Below are 27,599 nucleotides of genomic sequence, written 5' to 3'. Positions count from 1 at the left end.
CATACTCCCAGGTGCAACGCAACTGGTATGTACAAGACGCCTTAATCCACTTGACCATCACGACCGGACAAAATGAGGTGATAGCCGAGGCTATTTGAACCACCCCACCGCCGGCACTCGGATAGTAATCTTGGGCATAGCATTTTACCAAATCACTTCATTCTTTGGGGCACACGTGAGGAGCACAAATGCGAACAAGCCTGAATGGTCCCCTGGACAATATGCAACTGAAAACTCACACCCCAGAAGTGACTCGAACCCATACTCCCAGGTGCAACGCAACTGGTCGTGATGGTCAAGTGGATTAAGGCGTCTTGTACACTAAGGAAACGAACATAGGAATGTGCCTAAATGCCAACAGCGACTGCCCAGACAGGTACAAGAGGAGTGCTGTTAACGCATATGTCGACCGTGCTCTCAGCCACAGCTCAGAATGGAAGCAAGTCGACGAAGAACTCTGTAGGGTAAGGCAGGTCCTAGTCAACAACGGCTTCTCCAATGGTTTCGTCGTAGACATCATAAGACGGAAAGTGAAACGCCATGCAACCTCTGAAGAGACAACTAACACAACACCTATACCCCCTATTAGACTATTTTACAGGAACTTCTTTTCCACAGCTCATAAAACGGAGGAAAGGGTCCTGAAAGATATTGTTAATAGAAACGTTATCCCTACAGACAAAAATCAGAGGATACAACTGACGATTTACTATAAAACCAGAAAAACGGCCAGCCTACTCATGAGAAACTCTCCAGACACAAAGCAGAACGCTTTAAAAGAGACCAACGTCGTCTATGCCTTCAAATGCCCACGTGGGGACTGTAAGCTCCAAAAAAACCAGTATATAGGCAAGACAACAACATCTCTTTCTAGGCTTTTAACGATGCATAAGCAACAGGGCTCCATTAAGGAACATATAATCTCTTCCCACAACCAAACCATCACCAGAGAAATCCTAGTAAACAACACAGAAATCATCGATAGATACAGCGATAGCAAACGGCTTGAGGTTTGCGAGGCACTGCACATTAAGAAGTCAACACCAGCAATCAGCAGCCAATTAATGCACAACTGTATTCTACCCACCTCAAGACTCCGCTCCAATATAGAAGCGTCAAGAAATATGGACCAATAGGCTTTCTACAATCACTTCCATTTCAATACCCATTGTTTCGTGTTCTGTCTTGTGTTGATAAAATTAATACCCTATTAAATACCACCTAACCCCATCCACCTCACTCAAATGTAGATATAAACAAATCGGAGCTATGTAAGTTCTATTCAGTTGTGTATGTGTAAAGTCTTTGAAAATGTAATAAGTTTTACGAAACGCGCTCAAGTGTCGCGTCAGACTAGAAATAAAAATGAATTTTGGAGAATTGATTTTTGAATTACCTCCAACAGTGAAAAGAAATGTACGAAAGATTGAGAAAATTCGTGTTAGAATTATTAATCTTACTTTTTCGGTCATATATAATAATATATATATATATATATATATATATATATATATATATATATATATATATATATATATATATATATATATATATATATATATATATATATATGTATATATATATATATATATATATATATATATATATATAAATATTATCGTGTGTATATATATATACACACGATAATATATGACATAATTTGTACTCCTTACAACTCAAGGTCATTCTGTAGTTTGTAACTTAGTTAATAAAACTCCCAAGCTCGCTCTGGATACCCTATGGCTCACAGTCCCAACCCTGGAACCGTGCACACCTCCACCACACCTGCCCACCGGTGACACACATATATAAACCTCTAGGAAACTTGGACTCTCTCTTGGGAGACATCTCCCTTCACGCAGGGTGCAGTTGCACCACCACAGATTTCCAGTATCATCTACTGATACTGGTAACGGTTCAAAAGGGCCATCACTTACGGGCTATTCATACCCGTGCCACTTTTTGGGTGGCTTAATCTTCATCAATCAATCAATCTGGACTCTCTCTTATAAAACATCACCAAAGACTGCCTAACTACTCTACCCTATCTTGCAACCCTGATAACAGGCAATGATGGCTTATCTGACTGTACGAGCGGAGACAAATCCTCAGTTAGCAAGGTCTGGTCATCAAAGATCCACCTCCCCTCAAGTAAAGATGACATCCACCGCTCTTGTGTTATCGCCCTTTAATTCTTTAATCTTAACATTTCTAACCAAACCCTTTATTGACTTTATTTACCATATTCCCCATGCATGCTTTTTGATTGAGTCCATTTCTCCCTCACATAGTTAGGCTATTCCGGTTCACATTATTCCTAAGAATCTCCAGCTGAGAAGGCACTACTTTGCTGGGTGGAGTATTACTGGTGACTCGCGGCCTCCCAGATATCAGCTGTTGATTTATTCCAATAAAATTTTGTTCACTGTGTCCACCAACAATTTATAATTGAAACTAACCTCCACAGGAGGTAAGGTTCTCAATAGACACTCAACACGCAGACAACTATATTTTTCATCAGACAGACAGACACACAGAGAGGTAAAGACAAAGACATCAAGCGACAGAGACAGACAGTAGAAAAATGGACGGATATATGGCTGGAAAGATGGATAGACAGATAACTAGATGGATGGCTAAATGGTTGTCTAGGTAGAAGGATAGATAGACGAAAAGATTGATGGATAGATAGATGGAAATATAGTTGGCATGATTAACGGATAGAAAGATAATTAGGTGCATGGATAGATAGATAAATAGAAATCTAGTTGAAAAGATAGTAAGATAGATGAATAGAAAGCTAGTTGGAAAGATTACTAGATAGATAGAAAGCTAGATGGATTGATTAATGAATAGATTAATGGATAGAATGATAGATTGATGGATAGATTAATGGATAGATGGATAGATTAATGGATAAAAAGTGAAATGGATAGATTAATAGATGAAAAGCTAAATGGATAGATTAATGGAAAGAAAACTAGATCGAAATAATAATGGATAAATGTATAGAAAGCTAGATGGATAAATTAATTTATAGATGACTGCACAGATGGATGGATAGAACGATAGATTCAAAGATGGATGTATGTATATAGATAAATGGACAGAGAGAAGGGCAGATGTATGGATTAATGGATGCATAGATGGACACCATGCATGGATGCATACATACGGTCAACCCCCCCACCTTCTAAGACCTTGTAAGACCATCACCACTGAACAGAAGTGTTCAACAAAAATATCTTTGATAAAAACGTGCATAGAATGCAACATGAAGGTAGATTACCAACAGAGCTTTCAATGCCAACTCTGTTCAGCAGCCATACACAAAAAAATGTGCCAACATGACTAACAATTCAAGGAGAAATGGTCCCAGTGATCACTCTGTGTACTGGCTCTGCTAAAAGGATGATGTAACTTTTTTGAAGATGATGGACATCCTGGATAAAACTCCCGCCGAAAACAGAGAATTACTAATTTATGCCTGCATAGCAATTTCTAATGTCTTCAAACAAACTGTACATGACACCAAGGTACAACCAGCAGTGGCACTGAGCTCGGTGGCAGCGGCGCCTGAGCAGAGCGGGGAGTCGGGGACGCCTGAGCAGAGCGGGGAGTCGGGGACGCCTGAACAGAGCGGGGATTCGGGGACGCCTGAGCAGAGCGGGGAGTCGGGGACGCCTGAGCAGAGCGGGGAGTCGGGGACGCCTGAGCAGGGCGCGGAGTCGGGGACACCTGAGCAGAGCGGGGAGTCGGGGACGCCTGAGCAGAGCGGGAAGTCGGGGACGCCTGAGCAGAGCGGGGAGTCGGGGACACCTGAGCAGAGCGGGTAGTCGGGGACGCCTGAGCAGAGCGGGGAGTCGGGGACGCCTGAGCAGAGCGGGGAGTCGGGGACACCTGAGCAGAGCGGGGAGTCGGGGACGCCTGAGCAGAGCAGGAAGTCGGGGACGCCTGAGCAGAGCGGGGAGTCGGGGACACCTGAGCAGAGCGGGGAGTCGGGGACGCCTGAGCAGAGCGGGGAGTCGGGGACGCCTGAGCAGAGCGGGGAGTCGGGGATGCCTGAGCAGAGCGGGGAGTCGGGGACACCTGAGCAGAGCGGGGAGTCAGGGGACGCCTGAGCAGAGCGGGGAGTCGGGGACGCCTGAGCAGAGCGGGGAGTCGGGGACACCTGAGCAGAGCGGGGACGCCTGAGCAGAGCGGGGAGTTGGGGACGCCTGAGCAGAGCGTGGAGTCGGGGACGCCTGAGCAGAGCGGGGAGTCAGGGACGCCTGAGCAGAGCGGGGAGTCGGGGACGCCTGAGCAGAGCGGGGAGTCGGGGACGCCTGAGCAGAGCGGGGAGTCGGGGACGCCTGAGCAGAGCGGGGAGTCGGGGTCGCCTGAGCAGAGCGAGGAGTTGGGGACGCCTGAGCAGGGCGCGGAGTCGGGGATGCCTGAGCAGAGCTCGGAGTTGGGGACGCCTGAGCAGGGCGCGGAGTCGGGGACGCCTGAATGCCAATGGGGCCGGAGCAAAGCGCGCTGTCGCGAGCACCGGAGCAGAGCGCGGTGTCGCGGGCACCGGAGCAGAGCGCAGAAGTGATGGCACCAGAGCAGAGCTCGATGTCACAGGCCTCGGAGTAGAGCACAGTGTCGGGGATGCCGCAGCAGAGTGCAGTCCCTGGCAAAGGGAAACAAACAAAACAAGGCCCCAAAATCTGTTGGTATTACAAATGGGCTACCTGTAAACATGGGGTATCGGGAAGAACAAATGGAACATGTAAGTGCGGTCACCCTAGAAAGTGCAGAAACCTCCTCAATACAGGTAAATGTACCAAAAGCTGTGAATTATTTCACCTAGAAATTTGCAAGAACTCTTTGGACAGGAAAGAGTGCTTCAATGCTTAATGTCCAGCTTTTCATATAAGAGGTACCAGGCGAATAAAACCGACAGACCGCCACTATGAAAACAGCCACTACTCCATCGACCGGGATAATTTTTTAGCAAGAGGAGGAGAAGAATGGCTAAAAATGACAAGACTCTACCACCAACTCGGTCAAATGCTAAAGAGGACGCAAACACAGTGGCCTCCTTACCAGAGTCTCAGATATTAACACCAAGTAAAGCATCCAGCACTTCCACAAACACGATAACATCATTTATATTTGCCAACATCCAGGGTATAAAAACACGCAAATCCAACAAAGTTCACTTTATAGATGGTCTCCTTCGTGAGGCAAATGCAGTGTTTGCAGCCCTAACGGAAACTCACACAAAGGACTACCTTGATGGTGAAATATGGATCTCAGAGTACAATCTTTTCAGATGTGATAGGAAACACCGGCTTCAGGGTGGGGTCAGCCTCTACATAAAAGACACTCATCTGTACTGAGCTGCTAAACACCTCAAATGATATAATGGAAGGGCTGATAGTCAAAATAAAGATCCTAAATGTAGTTGTTGTCCTTTTATATAAGTCACCGGAGGCAAACCCTCAGCAGTTTAAAGACCAACTAATGAAAATAGAACACTGCTTGGAAAACTGACAAATCCAGCTCCGAACATCATCCTGCTTGGGGACTTCAACCTACGGCACCTAAAATGGAAGCACCTGGCTAATACAGTAATATCAGAAAGAATACCAGGAAGTAGCCTTAATGAACAGGCACATGCCAATGACCTCCTACGGATGTGCGACAGGTTTGCCTTAAACCAGCAAAAAAGTAGAACCAACTGGGAAGGAGAACACGCTGGACCTCATTTTCACTAATAATGATGAATTGATCGGGAACATAATGATTACAAATACCTGTTACTCAGATCACAACTTAATTGAAGTTCTGACAACCATGGGGAATAGACCTTCAAAACCAGTCCAGATTCCCGGTGAAGGAGATTTCAGCAAATTCAACTTCAATAATAAACAGATAAACTGGGAGCAAATAAACCAGGACTTCACAGAAATAAACTGGGAAGAACAGCTAGAAAATGCAAACCTGAACCAGTGCCTGGAAAAAATAAACTCAGTAGCACTAGAAATATGTTCAAACCGCATACCCCTAAGAAAAAAAAAGAAAGAGATGCAGATTGGAACGGGAACGTCGTTCCCTATATAGGCGAAGAAAATGAATCGCGGAACAATTTGAGAGTCGCGCCCTATCTCAAGAACGGCGAAGAAGGTTAGGTAGAGAAATAGAAACAATTGAACTCAAGCTACAAGAATCATACAACACCCAGGACAGGCAAAGAGAGCAAAAGGCCATCAGTGAAATAGAGAGAAATCCGAAATATTTTTTCTCCTATGCAAAATAGGGATAAAAAACAACATCTAGTATCAGGCCCCTGCGAAAGGGAGATGGAACTTTCACCGATGACAACAAGGAAATGAGCGAGTTACTGAGGAAGCAGTACGACTCTGTTTTTAGCGAGCCACTAAACGCACTAAAGATTGATAACCCAAATGAATTTTTCATGGATATAATACCAACATTAAATCATATATCAGACGTCACCCTATCCCCACTGGATTTTGAAGAAGCCATAAACAGTATGCTTATGCACTCTGCACCAGGCCCGGATTCTTGGAACAACATATTCATCAAGAACTGTAAAAAAACACTATCGCAGGCCCTTCACATTCTGTGGAGACAAAGCCTAGATACTGGCGTTATCCCTGACATACTAAAAACAGCAGAGATAGCACCACTCCATAAAGGAGAAAATAAGGCAGAGGCAAAAAATTACAGACCGATAGCACTAACATCGCACATCATAAAAATTTTTGAGAGAGTGCTAAGACGTAAGATCACAAAATACATGGAATCACAGCATCTCTATAACCCCTATCAACATGGTTTCAGAACAGGGCGCTCTTGCCTGTCGCAGTTGCTGGACCACTATGATATGGCATTAGATGCTATGGAAGACAAACAAAACGCTGATGTAATTTACACAGATTTCGCAAAAGCGTTTGATAAATATGACCATGGTGTTATTGCACATAAAATGCTTTCAAAAGGAATTACCGGAAAAATAGGCAGATGGATTTACAATTTCCTGACTAACAGAACCCAATGTGTAATAGTCAACAAAATAAAATCCAGCCCATCAACCGTGAAGAGCTCAGTCCCCCAGGGTACTGTGCTTGCTCCAGTACTTTTTCTCATCCACATATCGGACATAGACAAGAACGCAACCTATAGCACTGTATCATCCTTTGCAGATGACGCTAGGATTTTCATGAGAGTAGGCAACATAGGGGACACGGCAAACCTCCAATCAGATGTAGATCAAGTCTTTCTATGGGCTACAGAAAATAATATGGTGATTAACGAGGATAAGTTCCAGCTCATGCGCTACGGAAAAAATGAAAATATAAAAACGGAAACCACGTACAAAACTCAGGCAAATCATTACATAGAACGAAAAAGCAACGTAAAGATTCTGGGTGTACTCATATCGGAAGACCTTACCTTTAAAGAACACAATAAAGTAGCCGTCACAACTGCAAGAAAAATGACAGGTTGGATAATAATAGCTTTTCGCATTAGAGATGCTGTACCGATGATGATACTTTTCAAAACGCTTGTGCTCTCTATAGTGGAGTACTGCTGCACAATGACAGCCCCTTTCAAAGCTGGAGAAAATGCTGACCTGGAGAGCGTGCAGAAATCCTTTACTGCTAGAATCCACTCAGTAAAACATTTAAATTACTGGGACCGACTAAAGAGCCTAAATCTGTACTCCCTTGAGCGCAGGCGGGAGAAATACATAATAATTTACACGTGGAAAATAATTGAGGGGCTGATCCCGAACCTGCACACAAAAATAACATCACATGAGACCAGAAGACATGACAGGATGTGCAGAATACCCCCGTTGAAAAGCAGAGGTGCAACAGGTACTCTGAGAGAGAGCTAAATCAACATCAGAGGCCCGAGACTGTTCAACACGCTTCCACTTCACATAATGGGCATAACTGGCCGACCCCTCACAGTGCTCAAGAGAGAACTGGATAAGCACCTCCAAAGGATACCTGATCAACCAGGCTGTGACTCATACGTCAGGCTGCGAATAGCCGCGTCTAACAGCCTGGTTGATCAGTCCAGCAACCAGGAGGCCTGGTCGACGACCGGGCCATGGGGACGCTAAGCCCCGGAAGCACCTCAAGGTAACCTTAAGGTATGGATGGATGTGTAGGTTGATACATAGAGGGATAGATAGATGAATAGGTAGATTTATAGATCGATGGACACAGGGACTGACGGGTAGATAGAAGTATAGATAAATGGACAGATGAGTAGATGTATGGACAAATGGACAGACATAAATATAAAAAGAAGGATTTATGGATTGTTAGATGGGTAGATGGGAGGATAGATGAATAGATACATTCTTAAGTAGGCTGATGGTTAGATAGTAGTTATATAGATGAATAGATAGACTGAGATAGACAGACAGATAGATGGATATATTGATTGTTGGGGAGTTGATGGAGAGATAAATGGATAGATGTACAGATTGATGGATAGATGGATGTATATAAGAATAGATTAATGGATATATAGATTAATTGATAGACAAATAGAGAGATAGGTGGATAGATATGTAAAGAGAGAGATAGGTAGAAGGATAGATAGATAGACAGAGTGGAGACAGATTGACAGACTCAGGCAACTCCGGGTTTTCCCCCAGTGCCATACATGGCACAAATGCTCTCAAACGTCCCCATGGTATCAAAAAACAATAAATGTTTAATATTTATAGTGACAATATTCACAAGAAATATTAACTCAAAATATGTATCTTACTGAATGGAAACACATTACTTGTATCATGCTACATACTCCAAACTTTACGTGTGAATGTCTGTCTGTCTGTTTGGCTGTTCGACGTTGGAGGCCACACGGTTGAGACTAGCGTCGTCCATATTGACCGAGGGAATGGTCGGGTGTACAGGATGAACAAAGGATGGTTCGGGAGGTCAGAATTGAAGAGGTAAAAGCATGCCAAGGTCACATTCACACCACCACTAAGATGTTTGGCAATTAAAGCCATCTGCTCAGCTAAATATTTTCAAACAAACGTTCAGAGTAATCTTTTTTCTTATGGTAATATGTACCATTATACACTGATCTTGGGAAAATTAACATAAATTTCATGCGGTAAATAATTTGGCCGTACTCACATAAAACAGACGATTCTTCCACAGCTTTAACGGTATATCAAGCCACGGCACTTTATCAGAGTAAGGGGTAATTATTATTTGTTGCGTGTTTCACACGCTCTCCTAATCTCCTCTCGGAAGCGATCACCCACACATTAGACAATAATATTATTGGTGAGAGAGAGAGAGAGAGAGAGAGAGAGAGAGAGAGAGAGAGAGAGAGAGAGAGAGAGAGAGAGAGAGAGAGAGAGAGAGAGAGAGAGAGAGAGAGAGAGAGAGAGAGAGAGAGAGAGGGCGAGAGAGAGGGCGAGAGAGAGGGCGAGAGAGAGAGAGAGAGAGAGAGAGAGAGAGAGAGAGAGAGAGAGAGAGAGAGAGAGAGAGAGAGAGAGAGAGAGAGAGAGAGAGAGAGAGAGAGAGAGAGAGAGAGAGAGAGAGAGAGAGAGAGAGAGAGAGAGAGAGAGAGAGAGAGAGAGAGAGAGAGAGAGAGAGAGAGAGAGAGAGAGAGGGCGAGAGAGAGGGCGAGAGAGAGGGCGAGAGAGAGGGCGAGAGAGAGGGCGAGAGAGAGGGCGAGAGAGAGAGAGGGCGAGAGAGAGAGAGGGCGAGAGAGAGAGAGAGAGAGAGAGAGAGAGAGAGAGAGAGAGAGAGAGAGAGAGAGAGAAAGAGAGAGAGAGAGAGAGAGAGAGAGAGAGAGAGAGAGAGAGAGAGAGAGAGAGAGAGAGAGAGAGAGAGAGAGAGAGAGAGAGAGAGAGAGAGAGAGAGAGAGAGAGAGAGAGAGAGAGAGAGAGAGAGAGAGAGAGAGAGAGAGAGAGAGAGAGAGAGAGAGAGAGAGAGAGAGAGAGAGAGAGAGAGAGAGAGAGGGCGAGAGAGAGGGCGAGAGAGAGGGCGAGAGAGAGGGCGAGAGAGAGGGCGAGAGAGAGGGCGAGAGAGAGAGAGGGCGAGAGAGAGAGAGGGCGAGAGAGAGAGAGAGAGAGAGAGAGAGAGAGAGAGAGAGAGAGAGAGAGAGAGAGAGAGAGAGAGAGAGAGAGAGAGAGAGAGAGAGAGAGAGAGAGAGAGAGAGAGAGAGAGAGAGAGAGAGAGAGAGAGAGAGAGAGAGAGTAACAGAACAACAGACTGTGAGAAGAAATACAGACTGATAGACAGAGATAGAGAGAGACGTAGTCAGTAACAGAACAACAGACTGTGAGAAGAAATACAGACTGATAGACAGAGATAGAGAGAGACGCAGAGATAGAGAAGGTAAGGAGATAACCCGAGTGCAAATATATGTATGCATATAAAGATGGATAGATAGATGGATAGATTGATGGATGTACTTTTGGATAGAGGGCCACAGATGAGAAGGTTGATAGATTGATGGATGAATAAATAGATGGATGGATTAAAAATAGAATAAATTTAAACAGTGAGAATGTTAACATAAACTGTGTATTTCTCGTACTCACCTAGTTTTACTCACTTAGTTGTGCTTGTGGGGGTTGAGCTCTGGCTCTTTGGTCCCGCCTCTCAACCGTCAATCAACTGGTTACAGATTCCTGAGCCAACTGGGCTCTATCATATCTATATTTGAAACTGTGTATGGAGTCAGCCTCCACTACATCACTTCCTAGTGCATTCCACCTGTTAACTACTCTGACACTGAAAAGGTCTTTCTAACGTCCCTGTGGCTCATGTGGGTACTCAGTTTCCACCTGTGTCCCCTTGTTCACGTACCCACCGTATTAAACAGTATATCCTATTCAATATGTAAATTCCTCTGAGAATTTTATAAGTAGTGATCATATCTTCCCTTACTTTTTTGTCTTCTAGAGTTGTGAGGTGCATTTCATGCAGCCTTTCCTCGTAATTCATGCCTCGTAGTTCTGGGACTAGCCTAGTGGCATACCTCTGAACTTTTTCCAGTTTCTTGTGCTTGACAAGGTACAGGCTCCATGCAGGGGGCCGCAGACTTAAGGATTGGTCTTACATATGTGGTATTAAAGATTCTGAATGATTCCTTTCACAGGTTCCTGAAGGCAGTTCTGATGTTTGCCAACCTCGCAGAAGCCGCAGATGTTATTTTTTCGATGTGGGCTTCAGGAGACAGGTTTGGCGTGATATCAACACCTAGATCTTTCTCTCTGTCCGTTTCATGAAGGACTTCTTCTCCCATTTTGTATTCTGTGTCTGGCCTCCTGTTTCTACTGTTTAGCTTTATTACATTACATTTACTCGGGTTTAACTTTAGTAGCCATTTGTTGGACCATTCATTCAGTTTGTCTAAGTCCTCTCGTAGCCTCCTACTCTCTTCCTCTGTCTTAATCCTCCTCATAATTTTTGCATCATCAGCAAACAATGAGAGGAACGATTCTATAACTTCAGGGAGATTATTTACATATAGTATAGGTCGAAGGACTGACCCCTGCGGGACTCCAATTGTGACGTCTCGCCAACCCGAGACCTCACCCCTTACAGTGACTCGCTGTCTTCTGTTGCTTAGGTACTCCCTTATCCAATGAAAAACCTTCCCTTTGACTCCTGCCTGCATCTCCAGCTGTTGCACTAGCCTCCTGTGTGGTACTGTGTCAAAGGCTTTTTGGCAATCCAAAAATATGCAATCAGCCCACCCTTTCTTTTTCTTGCCTGATTTTTTGTTGCCTGGTCGTAGACTTCACTTAATCCTGTGAGGCATGACTTGTCATACCTGAACCCATGTTGATGTTGTGTTACAAAGTTCATTCTCTCCAGATGTTCCATTAGCTTTATTCGCACAATCTTCTTCATCAGCTTGCATGGAGGAAGAGCTTGGACACGGGGGAGATACCAGATGCACTTAAAGTAGCAGACATAGCCCCTCTACACAAGGGAGGGAGCAAAGCATTGGCAAAAAATTATAGACCAGTTGCACTAACATCACACATCATAAAAGTATTTGAGAGAGTGATTAGGAGTCAGGTCACCAATTTCATGGAGATCAATGACCTTCACAACCCAGGCCAACATGGATTTCGAGCGGGAAGATCGTGCCTCTCACAGCTACTTGAGCACTACGACAAAGTCACTGAGGCATTAGAAGAGAAACGGAATGCTGATGTGATATACACGGACTTCGCAAAGGCTTTCGATAAATGTGACCATGGCGTGATAGCACACAAAATGAAGTCAATGGGAATAACCGGTAGAGTAGGACGCTGGATACTCAGTTTTCTGTCAAACAGGACTCAGCGAGTAACTGTCAACCATATAAAATCTAGTCCAAGTGCAGTGAAAAGCTCTGTACCTCAGGGTACAGTCCTTGCACCGCTGCTTTTCCTTTTTCTCATATCAGATATAGACAAAAATACAAGTCACAGCTTCGTATCATCCTTTGCAGATGACACAAAAATCAGTATGAAAATTACCTCGGCTGAGGACATGGAAAAACTTCAAGCTGATATTAATAAAGTTTTCGACTGGGCATCAGAAAATAACATGATGTTTAACAGTGATAAATTCCAGGTACTCAGGTACGGTAAAAATGAGGACCTTAAACATAATACAGAGTACAAAACACAATCAAATGTACCCATAGTGGGAAAACAGCATGTAAAGGATTTGGGAATAATAATGTCTGACGACCTAACGATTAAGGAGCATAACCAAGCAAATATTGCGATAGCCAGAAAAATGATAGGATGGATTACGAGAACTTTCAAATCCAAGGATCCCATCACAATGGTTGTACTCTTCATTTCACTTGTGTTGTCCTGTCTTGAGTACTGCTCAGTACTCACTTCCCCCTTCAGAGCAGGAGAGATTGCTGAAATAGAGGGAATACAGAGAACATATACGGCACGCATAGACGCAATAAAACACCTAAATTATTGGGATCGTCTCAAAGCCCTCCAAATGTACTCACTAGAAAGGAGACGAGAGAGATATCAAATAATATACACCTGGAAGATACTGGAGGGCCAAGTACCAAATCTACACAGTAAAATAACAACGTACTGGAGTGAACGACATGGAAGAAAATGTAGAATAGAACCAGTGAAGAGCAGAGGTGCTATAGGCACAATCAGAGAACACTGTATAAACATCAGAGGTCCGCGGTTGTTCAACGTCCTCCCAGCAAGCATAGAAATATTGCCGGAACAACCGTGGACATTTTCAAGAGGAAACTAGATTTATTCCTCCAAGGAGTGCCGGACCAACCGGGCTGTGGTGGGTATGTGTACCTGCAGGCCGCTCCAAGCAACAGCCTGGTGGACCAAACTCTCACAAGTCGAGCCTGGCCTCGGGCCGGGCTTGGGGAGTAGAAGAACTCCCAGAACCCCATCAACCAGGTATCAACCAGGTAATCAGGTATGCAAGTTAGGGACACTGGTCTGTAGTTCAGTGTCTCCTGTCTATCCCCCCTTCTTGTATATAGGGACTACATTAGTTGTCTTCCAAATTTTTGGCAGTTCCCCTGTTACCAGTGATTTGTTATACACTGTGGAGAATGGTGATCTGGACTGGACTTGTGATCCTGTGGTCCTGGGTTCGATCCCAGGCGCCGGCGAGAAACAATGGGCAAAGTTTCTTTCACCCTATGCCCCTGTTACCTTGCAGTAAAATAGGTACCTGGGTGTTAGTCAGCTGTCACGGGCTGCTTCCTGGGGGTGGAGGCCTGGTCAAAGACCGGGCCGTGGGGACACTAAAAGCCCCAAAACCATCTCAAGATAACCTCTCAAGAAGATGGTAGGCATAGTGCTTCTGTTCCTTCCCTTAGGATCCAAGGGGAGATTGCGTCTGGGACTATAGACTTTGTCACATCCAACTCTAGCAAGAGATTCCTTACATCTCCACTGGTAATCCCAAACTCCTATAGTGGTACCTGGTTAACTATTCCCTCTCTTATCTCTAGAACTTCTCCTTGCTCTAATGTGAAGACCTACTGGAATTTCTTATTCGGTTCCTCACACACTTCCTTGTCGTTTGTAGTGAATCTGTCTGCCCCTATCCTCAGTTTCATTACCTGTTCCTTCACTGTTGTTTTTCTCCTGATGTGGCTGTGCAGTAATTTCACTTGCGTCTTGTCCTTGCTTGCTTGCTATGTCGCTTTCGTATTGCCCTCCTGCCTCTTTTCTCACCCTGACGTATTCATTCCTGGCTCTCTGGTATCCTTCCCTGCTCTCAAGTGTCCTGTTATTTCTATAGTTTCTCCACGCTCTCTTTTACTTAGTTGCTATGCTAGTTTACATCTCTGAATAAACCATGGGTTTCTCATCTGCATTTCATTTTTTTAGCTTTTGGACTGGGGCGAACTTGTCTGCTGCTTCCTTGCACTTCTGCGTGATGTATTCCATCATGTCTTGCGCCGTCTTTCCCCTGAGCTCTGTTTCCCATGTTATATCTGTCAGGAATTTTCTTATCTCCAAATAGTTTCCCTTTCGGAATGCCACCATTTGGTTTTCAGTTCCCTTCTTTGAGTTCATAAACCCTTCTTCGACCAGATACTCAAACGTCAGTACACTGTGACCGCTCATTTATATAATATCACTCATATATATATATATATAACCCACATATATCACACATATAATCCCACTTGGTCAAATAGATGTATTGATAGATGGATACATAGATGGAATAGATAGATAGAAAGAGGGATAGATTTTTAAATATACAGTTCACTTAATAATATTAAAATTAAATATGTACTTAGCCAAATAATCCCATATTGTCAAAGAGATGTATAGATAGATAGATGGATAGATGGATAAATAGATGGATAGATAGATGGATAGCTAGTTGAAAAGATAAATGGATATATAGATGGAGAGATATATGGACATTTTAATGGATGGATGCAAAGATGGAGAAATATGTGAATATATGGATGGATAAATTGATGGATGGCTAAATAGTTAGTTGGAAAGATAAAAAAATAGATAAATGGATTGGTAGACAGATGGAAGACAGGCAGAGCCTGACAATGGCAGGTATACCCAGAGTGCAGTATATATATCAGGAAGCAGTTTACATAATTGTTAAGGTGTCACACGTTACAGAACATGTAAAGTGACATGTGTGCGGAATATTTACTTTTGAAGGGAATATTTATTTTAAATATATTAGATTTCAATAGCATCAGTTGCAGTTAAATATTTGTTCAATTAAATTATATTTTATTATTAGGAAAATAGTGCACTGTATTTTTTAAAAACTCCACATAAATAATTCCTCACATATATGGGGGTATTTACATATATAAATAACTAAATTGAAATAAATCAGTTGCTTCTTATTATTGAGACTTCAGATTATTTAAATTAACGAAATTTGGGTATTTCTAATAAGGAAAATAAATGTCAGTTTAGCTGAACAGGAGCTTTTGGTTTAGCTGGGACGCGTGTCAGTCACGTGAGCCCGACATCCCTCCTGTCGACATGTGGCTATTGCGTCTCTCTCTGGGGACGATCCTTATTCTGGATAATACCAAACTCAGCTTCTTCGAGATTGAACATCAGACTATCGACAAGTTACATTATAATATAAATCACGAATATTATTCACTGTATTCAATTACAAATTATTGCGATATTTTCGTCTAAGAGTGCTTACCCCTGGGGCTGGTGTTTCCTACCTTCTAACCATACTCTCTGTAACTATGTGGCAACACTGTTTTTTAAGGAGTGAGTACAGGACTGAGGCACTTCCCTTGTTATGGGTGAGATCAGTGAGCAGTAGCATCATAGGAGTTTCATTAGCACAAAAGAAACTCCAGCACGGCTACACTCGTGTGTCCAGCTTGGAAGTCCATGGTGGAGCGTCTCATCTCCTCCGGCAGGGAGCATTCATGTCCCATAAAATTTTCTCTTATTTTACAACTTAAGGAGAGGTATTTACTTAAGGAGAGGTAAATACCTCTCCCGGAAGTTTCAGTTTCAGTTTCAATACCATGGGACTGGTAAGTCGGGAAGAGAAGGATGGGGGAGGCTGCAGAAATCTTGAGCGAGGAACTGGAGACGAGGTGAAGAGGTGAGATGAAAGATCTGTGGCCCAACCACCGTGGGTAAGAATTGCAGCTGATGCTGTAGTTTGGTTGTAGAGTGGAGTGTTCATTGTTGCTCGCTGATGTGTCTTGCAGGAGGCAGGGCTTCTCGTCGCGGTGTTCTTTAAAGCAGCTGGCAGTTGAGGGTTGATTACAGATGTTGATGTTAAATCATTTCGTTATTGGTCTTCTTTTTTCTTGACAATTTCATCAAACTCTGATCTTTGGTCTTCTTCTTGGACTTGTCGGTCTTGGTCGTGGTAGTCTGACTTGGTGCTGGCCTTATGGTGCTATCGTTGGATGTTGTTGGTTCGGTGTCTTAAAGGAAATCGGCAGCTGAGTAGTGACAAATCCGTGAAGGAGGAGATGGCGTTCCAACAGACACGTCCTCATGCGATTCATCAGATGAGTGAAGAGCAGAGGTGGTAGATCGTGAAGGTAGTGTTCTCGAAGGTTGAGTTCTTGAAGGTTGAGTAGCAGCAATCGGTACTGCAGCAGAGGGGACTTCATAGTATAGACCCTCTACAGGGTCACACCCAGGGTACATTGAAGCTGAATTCACCACAGGGACGGGTGAAGGGTTAGCAACAGCCGGAGAAACATGTGGAGCAGGAGCTGACAGTAAGACTAAAAGCGTGGCCGCGTTCACAGTGATGTCACGGTTAGTAACTGGAATTGTAGTAGAAGTGGGGGTCTCAGGAGGCAGACTCTTGCGAGCTGAAGGTACTACAACAGGATCTGAAGTCTGCATTGTAGTGGCGGAATCGTCGTCGGATGTAGAGTCGGCATCCTCCACAGGGTCAATTGCTGGAGTTGAACCCGGAGTGTTGTAGACGTCTTCAGGAACAATGAAGGTAGGGAGACTGTTCGCTTTGTAGAGAATTTTCAGGAGTCTCACAAATTCTCTGGGGTTAGTGCCAGCAGTCATTCTGGCCGTCGATATCAAAGCTTTTACTGTGCTAGACAGTGGTTGGCCGGGATGGGGTGGAGGCGGCAATGGCTGGCTCGATGTGTGGCTGGTTGGTTGGGAGCTGGGCCCCCATTAGCTGGTAGTGGCAGTAGCAGTAGCAGTAGAAGTGGGTCGTCCTCCTGGAATCACCGGGAAAATGGCGGCTTGGACGTTGAAACCTGATGTTGAGGTGGACGCTGATTGGTTGGTTGCTCCAGGGGTGGTGGTTCCGGTAGAAGATGTGTTTTTTTCCATGTTATGGATGACTTCTGGTCTATGAGAACAACGAATGGAGAATGCAGGATGATCGCCTTTGCAAAGCAAACAGCATAGTGTCTCTGACGTGCTGATAGAATAATGGTGATCAGGTGAACAGAGGCTATACTTCTAAATACTCTGGTTACATTTGCTGGTCGAGTGGGTGTACTCGTAGCACCGGAGGCACTGGTTGACCATGTGGAAACGTTCCATCTTCACACGGAATGGAGGAATGTGAATACCGAAGTTGTAAATACCATTTCTGGTAGCCAGAGTAGCCGAATCAATGGTCTGGAAGGTATGCTTCAAGGAGCAATATCTGTTGAAGAAGTTAGCTTTATGGAGCTGTAAGCCCGGGTTGGATTCAGTGAAGTCGGTCATGAATGCGCTTTCATCTGCTAGATCTTGATCAGCGATCCATTGGCTGAGATCGTGAACAATGACAGAGCGTGCAGCCAGGTACTGACGTGGGAAATTGAGACGGAGGTGATGTCTGAGAAAAGTGCAGGTGTAGAACAGAACTTTGTCAACTTCCTCATCACTATAAAAGTAGCAGAGGATGTCCGTGCCTTCCTGCCTTATGTCGTTAGGTGTCACTCCCGCAACTTCTTTAAATAGCTTCAGGAGGGATGTCTTGGAGAACGGGTGCTCATCAAGGAGCGTTCTCCGGATCCTGTAGCGTTTGTGGCCCATGGTGAACTTCCTGGTAGCCGATGGGTCTCTCTCTCAAAGACATGTCACTGGAGATGACCGCCCGTCTCTACCCGGCATAAAACACCAAGTTAGGAGTGGGGTCTGACCATCTAGAGAGACGCAAGTATTCTGCCAATTATTTACCCACCCTGCAGCGCTAGGTGCGAGAGAGATCGTGATCTGTGATGTGATCGTGATCTGATCTCCCGGAAGGAGAGGTATTTAAATTTTCTATATTTAAATTATTTTTAGTTTTATTTTAATCTCATAATTTATTTTGTAAACAGTCATCAGACTGTATGTATTAAGTTGTAAGTACAGACATAAATACGTTTGGTGTTCTGTTAGTTCGTGACGCAGCCATCACGTTTTCTCCATAGTGAATGGAGGAATTAAATACGATTCTTTCTGTTTTGGATAAAACTAACTTAATTTTATTTGGTAAATTATACACAGCAACGAAAAGTATCTTTATCTGGTGTATATTTAATTAATTAAATGATATATAAATTAAATTGAACTAGGTCGGGAAATTTTTCCACAGAATGCAACATAACATACTTATGGCATAACGTAATACTCCACGATTAAAACATTTCGCACGACATCCTATATTGAATATATAAAACTGAACCTATGGTGTCACACATTACAAAAATCATATGATGCCCCAAAACAAACTTCACATTTTATATCAAACCAATTCGTTCTCGCACTTTCTTACAGTCAATATTGACTTATTTAATACGTGCATATGTGACATACTAAACATACTACTTTACCTTGAAAAGCTTCATAGAAAACACCGACCTTACCTAACCTTTTAGTATGTTAAGATAAGCATCTTATTGCTTCGCAATTACAATTATTACTTAACCTATACCTATAATAGGTATAGGTTAAGTAATAATTGGTGATGGTGGAGTCAACGCCTCAAGCAGCACTACTGTACGCCAGTGGAATGATAGTAGCAATTTTGTTCCACAAATACCAACATTTGATGCTACAGATATAGGTGTTACTGACCTTTTCCCTAAACTGGTGAAGATATATCCAAAATGGACTATTTTACAGCAAATTTGGATGAGATGTTAGTGATACACACATAATTCTGGATACGAATAGATACGTGGCAAAACTCACTTTAAAGGAGAGAATGTCAGCTCATTCTCACTTGCAGCGTTGGAAAGTTTCAACTGTAGCATAATTGTATGTTTTTCTTGCCCTATACATGATGATGAAACATTAAGAAAACATGTCATACAGAATTATTGGAACAAAGACAGTTTTGTTCCATCCTCAGTTCTCGGCAGGTATATGTCACGTGGCAGGATTCTGCTAATTCCCAAGTGTCTGCATTTTGAAAATAGTAATAATGATATTGCAAACTGTAGACTGCAGATAGTGAGACACGTGTTCAGTGATTTGAAGGGAAAGTACAAAGATTTCTGTGTACCAGGCCAGCAGGTAGTGATTTACGAATGGCCTGTACTCTTCAAGGGCCGTCTGGCCTTCAGGCAGTATATTCTTTCTAAACATTGCCGATTTAAACTCATATTCTTTGTTGTGTGTGATTGTGAAACAGGCATGGTAACAGATATGATACTTTATGCTTGCACAGATGTAGACATTCCCAGTAACGCTCCACTTGAGATTTCCAGGCAGTGTGGTAAAGACGCTGATGGCTCCACTACTGAACAAGGGGCACATTATATATGCAGACAATTATTATACCAGTGCCTTTCTGACAAGGTTCCTACTAGATCATAATACTGAATTTTGTGACACAGTCAAGTTACGAAGGCGAGAAATGCCTGTGTTTGATCAAACTGTTGCAGTAGGTGAGTGTCAGCTAAGAAAAAGTGACAGAATTTTAGCAGTGAGGTGGAAAAACACACGTGAAGTGAACATGCTGACGACTGGTCTCACTTGCGACATGGTTGACAGTGGCAAGGTTACCATACACCAAAACGAAAATTGTATACATCAAACTGTAGCTTGAACTATAATGTAAATAAGCGATTGGTTGACAAATGTGGCATGATGATTGGTGCTGTGGAATATGTGCGGAAAAGTGTCAAGTGGACAAAGAAAATGTTTTTTTCACTATGTGGATGCAACTGTGCTGAAAAGTTTCAACGTGTATTTAGTGACAAAAAAACAGCAATGCGTGTGTTAAGTCTAGCAGTAGTGTCACAGTTGCTTGTCAAGTTTGGACAAGACGTACATGTTGAAACAAGAGGAGTTGCCTCGCTATCAATGCCTCATGGTGCTACAATGCAATGCCTTCTTGTTGCCAACAAGAAGTCACCTGCATGTGGGGCTGCTACTGCTGTGAGGCGAGCAATGTCTTGTTGTGTTGTTGCAGCACCCAGGCACTCTGCAGTGCCTGGGTGCAATGTCTACAATGATCCAGTGTCTCTGTATACACCCCAGCTGGATTGCTTGTGGGCTTTTGATGGTGGTGGTTAAAGTGACTAGCCTGCACGAGAGGCCTCCCTTGGTGGCAGTGTATTAAATTGGGATCGAGTACACCTGCCAGCTGACCTAAGTAGCAGGTAGCATTTCCTTCACAAAATTATCGGATGCCGAGGAGGAGGACAGGAAGACTAGTACAGCGGTTTGCGTTGCAGTTCGCACTCCGAGCACCCCCCCCCACCCCATGACTTATGGGGAAAGAGGCTTGTTTCCACTCTAAGTAATTGAGAGAGAGGTTGAGGGCTTTTTCTAGCATCCATTTCAGTAAGAGACCATATTAACCTAGTTTTTGGCTACTGTAGAATGGTGAACACCTCAGAAAGTAGGTTAACCTGGGGAGGGTCAGGCATCTGGTGATGAGGTAAATGCATCATGAGCATCACTATCCTCAATCTTCCCATCCATCCTTTCAAGGTCAGCAATTTTCTAATCAAGGGCCTCATCGATGGTTTTCTACCCCAGGGGGGGGGGGGCTCTTAGGAGTGTTTTGTTTTCAGGTTCAGTTATATGGATATTTGGCAGAAGACCCTCTATTCTCTCTATGATGGCCGGTTGGAACATATTACTTCGCACTTAAGGGGGCTTATCATCGCAAAAATTCGGAAAAATCGAATCTTTTTGAAAAATTTATAAAAATACTACAACGTTCTGGCAACACTTTGGTGCAAACCCGAGAATGTTATGATATAAATTAAAGTATTTATGGTACATTTCCATGCGTAATTGTGCAGAATCCGGTGCCCCGCGGCTGTGGCGCGCCAAGAGTATTGTGTCATACGTTCTAAACGTCAATTTTTTCGTAATAACGTCGGAAATAACTCTGTATATATGACAACAAATATACACTCAATGGCAACCGTCTCCTAGTGCGGGTATGTGAGACAACCAGCTACCAGTCACATGTTGTGTCCTGTTGAGAGTGGAGGGTGTTGATGCGCGCTCCATTTTTGCTCCTGGAATCTCGCTTTTGTAGCGTCTAGCGCACAATGACCTATAAACGGAAGGGTCTGAATGCAAGAGTAGCCAATTTGACACGCGGTCGCCGTCGTTGGCTGGAAAGGAGAGACGCTGTAGCACAAGGGAGGTTATTATCAAGTGAAGCCCTCCCTGCCTCAGCTGTGATAGGCATGACATAGCAGCCACACCCCGCTTCGACCCTCCTCACACATCCTCAACCCCTCTATGTGTATGGACCGGCCACGACAGTGCCATCTACATCTGGTGTGGCAGTGCCATCTACATCTACTGCTGTGGCTGGTGTGGCAGTGCCGTCTACATCTGGTGTGGCAGTGCCATCTACATCTGGTGTGGCAGTGCCATCTACATCTGGTGTGGCAGTGCCATCTACATCTACTGCTGTGGCTGGTGTGGCAGTGCCGTCTACATCTGGTGTAAGTCATACAAGTCGAAGTCTGGTAATATGTATGTGCAGGATATATATATGTATATATATATTTTTTTTTTTCTATTTTTTTTTTTCGTTTGTTATCAGGGGATGTGCATGGAACTTGCACACCTTGCTCAATGGATGCCTATCTGCAAGGGTGCCAATTATGAACGAAATCGGTCGATGACACACTCGACTACAGGTGGCCGAACTTTGATCTTATTTTACTCAGGTAAGTAATTTACAACTTCAAGGTGTTTCTCAGCTTTCATTTATTAATCAATTTACATGCAAATTACACCTTATATGTAGAGTTTGTGCTTCTACAAACCTATTGAGACATTTTAGTCCAAAGTCCATTTGTTGATTTTATAAAAATTTATAAATATCAAATATTGCATATTTTTGGAAGGGTAACTTTGAATAATTATGTTATTGCACTAAACACTTTTTTTGATAAAACTGCTCAATAGAATCCTTTATTATGTGCTAAATTTAATATCTGATTGTTATAGAAATATTTTTGTTGACACATGTGTTCCCTGAAATTATTTGAAAATGTTGAAAATTCGTTGCATAATACGTTTTGTATTTTTTTTCTCCTTTTCTGTTTAGGGTGTGATGCTGAAACTTGGACCAGTTGCAGCTCTTTCTATAACCATTTCATAAATAAATTTATAAACAAATTGAACAATTTTTACGAAACCCGTAATATGCCACCTTAAAAGGGCTCAGGGTGAGGCCAAAAATTGCACCTTGCTCCTCGATTATTCTGATGTCCTCCAGGAGGGAGTCTTGGGAACCAGGTAGAGTACCATCATCCAAGAACCAGATGTTGAAGAACCTTGTAAGTAGATAGAGAGCTTGGTACAACAGGATTAGGATTGGGGAAGTCAGTTTAGAATTAGAAATCGTCCAACTGGTTAGAAACGTTAAAAAAGAGATAAGGAGGGCAATAAGAAACTATGAAGTTCGCATAGCAGTCCAAGCAAAGAGAAATCCTAAAGTTTTTTTTTCAGTTATATCGAACAAAGATTAGGGAAAGGATAGGTGTTACGGACCCGAGTCCAGATTCGGAGCACGGAGCAGTGACGACAACGCCATCTGTGAGTCCGCTCCCGAAACCCACTCCAAATGGACGACGCCATCTAGAGGTGACAGGATATGCCGGCAACAGGTGCTGGATTCCTGTCCTAGTCGACTCGTGACGTAGCCACTGCTGACCTCTGGTGAGGTAGTGCTTAGACAGTGAACGTCATCTATGGAGTGAAGAGGTGGACGTTTCTGTCTAAGCTTGTGAGTGAAGCTTCCCAGTATTAATGACGTGTCTGATTGCAGAGTCGACCTGGGACTGCTGTGTTGGACGATGGACCAGTCTACCCAAGGCAGTAAAGGTCTCCTCACCAGTCTGCTTTGAAGAAGCTGTGAGCCACCCCTGGACGAACTCTGTTGAGAGTAATAGCCTGCCTAAGGCGTAGCAGTGTCGGGAATCGCCTTATCCGGGGTTGGCTGGTGGAAGAGACTAGCCACTGTGGTGCTGTATGAGGAGAGTGACCAGCAAGTCACACGAGGTTCCTGGCTAGGGCTCACAACCCTAAGTATCGGTCGTGGAGTGGCCTATACAGCGGAGCTGATCGGTACCTGCCAGCTACAGGCTGGATTGTGGTTGAAGGCCTCCACGACAAAGCACCCAGTGGGACTGTGATTTGGCTGGCCTGTGGCCAGGGTAGATTCGTCGTAGAGTTATCGTGGATTCATCGTGAGCCACGGAAGCCGAGACCAGGGCTACCTAGAAGAAGTATCGCCGAGTGCTGAGCGTCTTCAGAGAGAGAGACCTCATTGTACATTGAGTAGTAATAATTCCCTTTTATGACTTTCAATTACTGTGATGGAAATATATATCGAAAAATTTGAATACTTGTATCCCGCCCCCTTTAGTTTTACTTGCGTTACGGAACACACCCCTTGAAAGCCTCTACTAACTTGGGGCCGGATTCCAAAACTCTACAACGATCAGAGAAAAACCCAGTTGCATCCCAGTAGGGCCATAACATAAAAGAAGCATCACCTAGTGTTGAGCGTCTTCAGAGAGGGAGACCTCATTGTACATTGTGTAGTAATAATTCCCTTTTATGACTTTCAATTACGGTGGTGGAAATATATATTGGAAAATTGGAATATTTGTATCCCTTCCCCTTTAGTTTTACTTGCATTACGGAACACACCCCTTGAAAGCCTCTACTAACTTGGGGCCGGATTCCCAAACTCTACTACCGTCAGCGAAGAACCCGGTTGCGTCCCAGTAGGGCTGTAACATAATTGGCATCCCCTGCAGGATCCGACCCCTTGTCAAGTATGTTTGACAGGGGTGGTGACGTAGTGCAATCCCCTGTAAATAATTCCCCTGTTGGTACTTATTAGGACGTTATACGTCCCGTTCAGTGCGGTGTGATTAAGTGCAATATTGACGAGTGCGGTGCTCGCTGTGATTTAGTGCAATATTGGAGAGTGCGGTGCTCAGTGTGATTTAGTGCAATATTGGAGAGTGTGGTGCTCGGTGTGATTACGTGCAATATTGGCAAGCGAGGTGTTAGGTGCGATAAAGTGCAGTATTGGCGTAGTACAGTGCTCGGTGTTTAGTGCTCAAGTGAGGCGACATGTTGAGTGTTCGTACTCCACTTAAGTGACAATGGCGGAAAAATTGACCCTTGAAGATCTGGACGATGTTCAGGACTTTCTGAACAAGTAGGACTGTCTTGCCAGATTGAAATATCTGGGAAAACAAGAACTGGTGCTAGTGAGCGCATATCTGGAGATAAAAATACGTGCAAGTGATTCCCGTGTAGAGATCTTGTCAAAGGTCCACAAACATTTGAATGCCGGGGAAAAACAGGAAAGCAAGGCACAGAGTACAAAGGAAAGTGAGGAGGTAGCTTCCACTGAAAAGGAAGATAAAGGTAGTGACATTGAAAGTGATGCAGGTGAGCTGAATATAAGCTTTCTAACTGTCAAAATGCGTGCCTTAGAAATAAATCGTGAGATAGAATGGAAGAAATTAGAAATAGAACGAGAATTGAAAGATAAAGAAATGGAAATAAAGGCGTTTAGAATTAGAAGAGAGGAAAGAAGAGCGAGAGAGGGAAGAAAGAAAAGAGAACGAGAAGAGCGAGAAAGAGAAGAAAGGGAAAAAGAAAGGCAAGAACGACGAGACAGAGAGGAAAAGGAAAGAAGACACGAGTTAGAAGTATTGCGATTAGGTGGTCGGAGGAAAACAACGGAAACGAGTGGTTTCGATCCGGTAAGGAATATCAAAATGGTCCCGAAATTCAACAAAGAAGTTTCGAAGTTCTTCGCTGCTTTCGAGAAGGTTGCAGCCTCTTTGGAATGGCCAAAGGAGAATTGGGCCATCATGATACAGTCCGTCTTGACTGGGAAGGCCCAAGTCGCCTACTCCACGTTGTCCCTTGATGACTCCTATGATTATGACAAGGTGAAGGTAGTGCTCATGGCTTATCAGTTGGTGCCCGAGGCTTACAGGCAGAAATTCAGGAACCTGAAAAAGACCTTGGAGCACACGTTCACCGAGTTCGCGGCCATCAAGGAACGGCTTTTCCAGGAGTGGTGTGCCTCTCGGAAGGTGAAGACAAAAGAAGAACTCGAACAGCTCGTTTTGTTGGAGGATTTTAAGGAATGTCTGTCTGGGGATCTGAAGACATACCTAGAAGAGCAACAGGTAGAGACCTTAAGTGCAGCAGCCACTATGGCTGAAGAATACATCTTGACGCATAGGTCTTCCACTAGGTATGTCCCTAGGAGTTACCCACGTCTGTTTGGCAGACCTCGTCAAGAAGAAAAGACCCGTCCCACAAAGCGCTATGAAGACACCCTCAAGTAGTCCCCGAAGGATTAGTCCTAGCAGTCCGAAACACCGTAGTCCAAGGAGGAATGTAGTATGTTGGACTTGTGGGCAGAAAGGACACGTTGCTGCTATGTGCCGAGGCAGAAGAGGTAGCGGTCCACGTAGGGAGGTGATGCTGATGGGCTGTGTGACACCACCAGTAGGAACCCAGTCTCTGATTAGTCAGGAAGGACTAGGATTGTTTGCCCCTCACACTTCAGGCAGGTATGTAACGAGTGATCATACTGGTAGATCAGTTGTAGTGCTCAGAGATAGTGGAGCAGCCCAGTCCCTGACCGTGAGAGACTCGTTACCCGAGGGAGTGAGTGTAGATGGGAGACAAAAGGTTGTCCTGGTTGGGTTTCCTATGACGCAGTACGTTGCCCCCTTTAGTGCCGGTACATCTAGACTTGCCTTACTTCAGCGGCACATGTGCGTTGGCAGTAGTTGATACCCTGCCTATAGCTGGGATTGACGTAATACTAGCCAACGACTTGGTGACAGGTTGGAACGACGATCATCTCAAGATTGCGGACGAGTCAGCCAGAACAGCAAAAAGGCCTGAGGTAACAGGAAACAGTGGTATCCAGATACAGGCGGATGTACAATTATATAACTTTTTTAATCCTTCCTCTACCCAACCGATCGAGAGCATTCTAATAGGTTCTCCTGATTCTTCTCCCGACAAGAAACATGAGGTTATGATGACAGAAGCGACTGAGCAAGAGGAGAGGCCTCGTGTACAAGCACCCACGGATACCCAAGAGTCTGGAGTGAAGGCACATGAGTACTTGCGGTATGGCAAGGTACAACGTTCACTGAACCGGCCAGAGATTCTCCAGACGTCAGAGGTATGTGAAGTAAGTGTGCAGGCTCTAGTGCCCTCTTTGATCCAAGCCAGGCTAATGGAGATCGCCAGCTATGGACGTAATAGGCTCATGAAACTTATTCCTAAATGTTTCTTGGCGGTATTTTGTATAATTCTTGTGTGTATTTTAAGTAAAGACCAGTGGACGACCTGACAGATGATGGCTCCCATGAACATCATGAAGAGACCCCAGGGATTAGAGACTTGCACTGTGAGTGTTGCAGTCGAAGAAGGGACCTGGAAGGTGATGGTGGATACAGGAGGTATGAGAAATGATATTATGAGTGACTGTTTCCGACAGGTTGACACCCCCATGTGATTGCTGAGCCTGGATTCAGCATTATACGGAACGTTGGTCGACATGACGGTGGCAGAGCAGACACCATCTTCAATGTACAAGCAGCACTGTTGGAACTAGGTGTGGGCCTAGCAGACGTTTATGCTGTAAGTACCGAATTAATAACTATCGCTGTCACTCCAAATCATCTGTCCCCTATATTCCAGGTTCCCATCTCCCTGAAGGACTACCGGACCGGTATAAGAAATGCCGTCTGCGACCAGCCACCAACGGTGCCACGACACAGGGAGGTGTCGATTCACCCCAGATCACGCCTGTGCCGATCCTTACTTGAGACACGTAAGATGACTATGCCCCTGATTGCTATCTCAGTGAGGCTGTATGAAGTCACGTCAGGTTGGACATCACCTATGATCCTCAAGTTTTCCTTCTGCCTGAATCTCTCATTAGGACAGTTTTGCGGACAAGACATACTCGCCACTCCAGTCCATTGTATATGTGAGTCCGCTTGGAGTTGTACCCACGTACTAATTTGGTTTGTTTTCTCTTTTATAGAAACCCAAACCAATTTGTTTTTGGTGGGGAGGTGTTACGGAACCGAGTCCAGCGTCGGAGCATGGAGCAGTGACGACA

General features: G+C 44.1%; 1 protein-coding gene and 1 long non-coding RNA gene across 2 annotated transcripts; one reads left to right on the top strand and one right to left on the bottom strand.

Annotated features, from left to right (window-relative positions):
• Positions 1 to 16,456: 16,456 nt before the first annotated feature.
• On the bottom strand, positions 16,457 to 17,065 carry LOC138354183 (calphotin-like). The gene has a single exon (XM_069308077.1). It carries the CDS (start codon positions 17,063 to 17,065, stop codon positions 16,457 to 16,459), a length of 609 nt encoding a protein of 202 aa, XP_069164178.1.
• A 4,590-nt stretch (positions 17,066 to 21,655) lies between these two features.
• On the top strand, positions 21,656 to 22,596 carry LOC138354049 (uncharacterized). Its single transcript, XR_011223405.1, has 3 exons — positions 21,656 to 21,906; positions 22,008 to 22,134; positions 22,518 to 22,596. It is a non-coding gene; the product is annotated as an uncharacterized lncRNA (long non-coding RNA).
• The last annotated feature ends 5,003 nt before the right edge of the window (positions 22,597 to 27,599 follow it).

The sequence above is a fragment of the Procambarus clarkii genome, chromosome 61 (assembly GCF_040958095.1).
Source record: "Procambarus clarkii isolate CNS0578487 chromosome 61, FALCON_Pclarkii_2.0, whole genome shotgun sequence".
NCBI classification, from domain to species: domain Eukaryota; kingdom Metazoa; phylum Arthropoda; class Malacostraca; order Decapoda; family Cambaridae; genus Procambarus; species Procambarus clarkii.
This window is presented reverse-complemented; position numbering and strand designations above follow the sequence as displayed.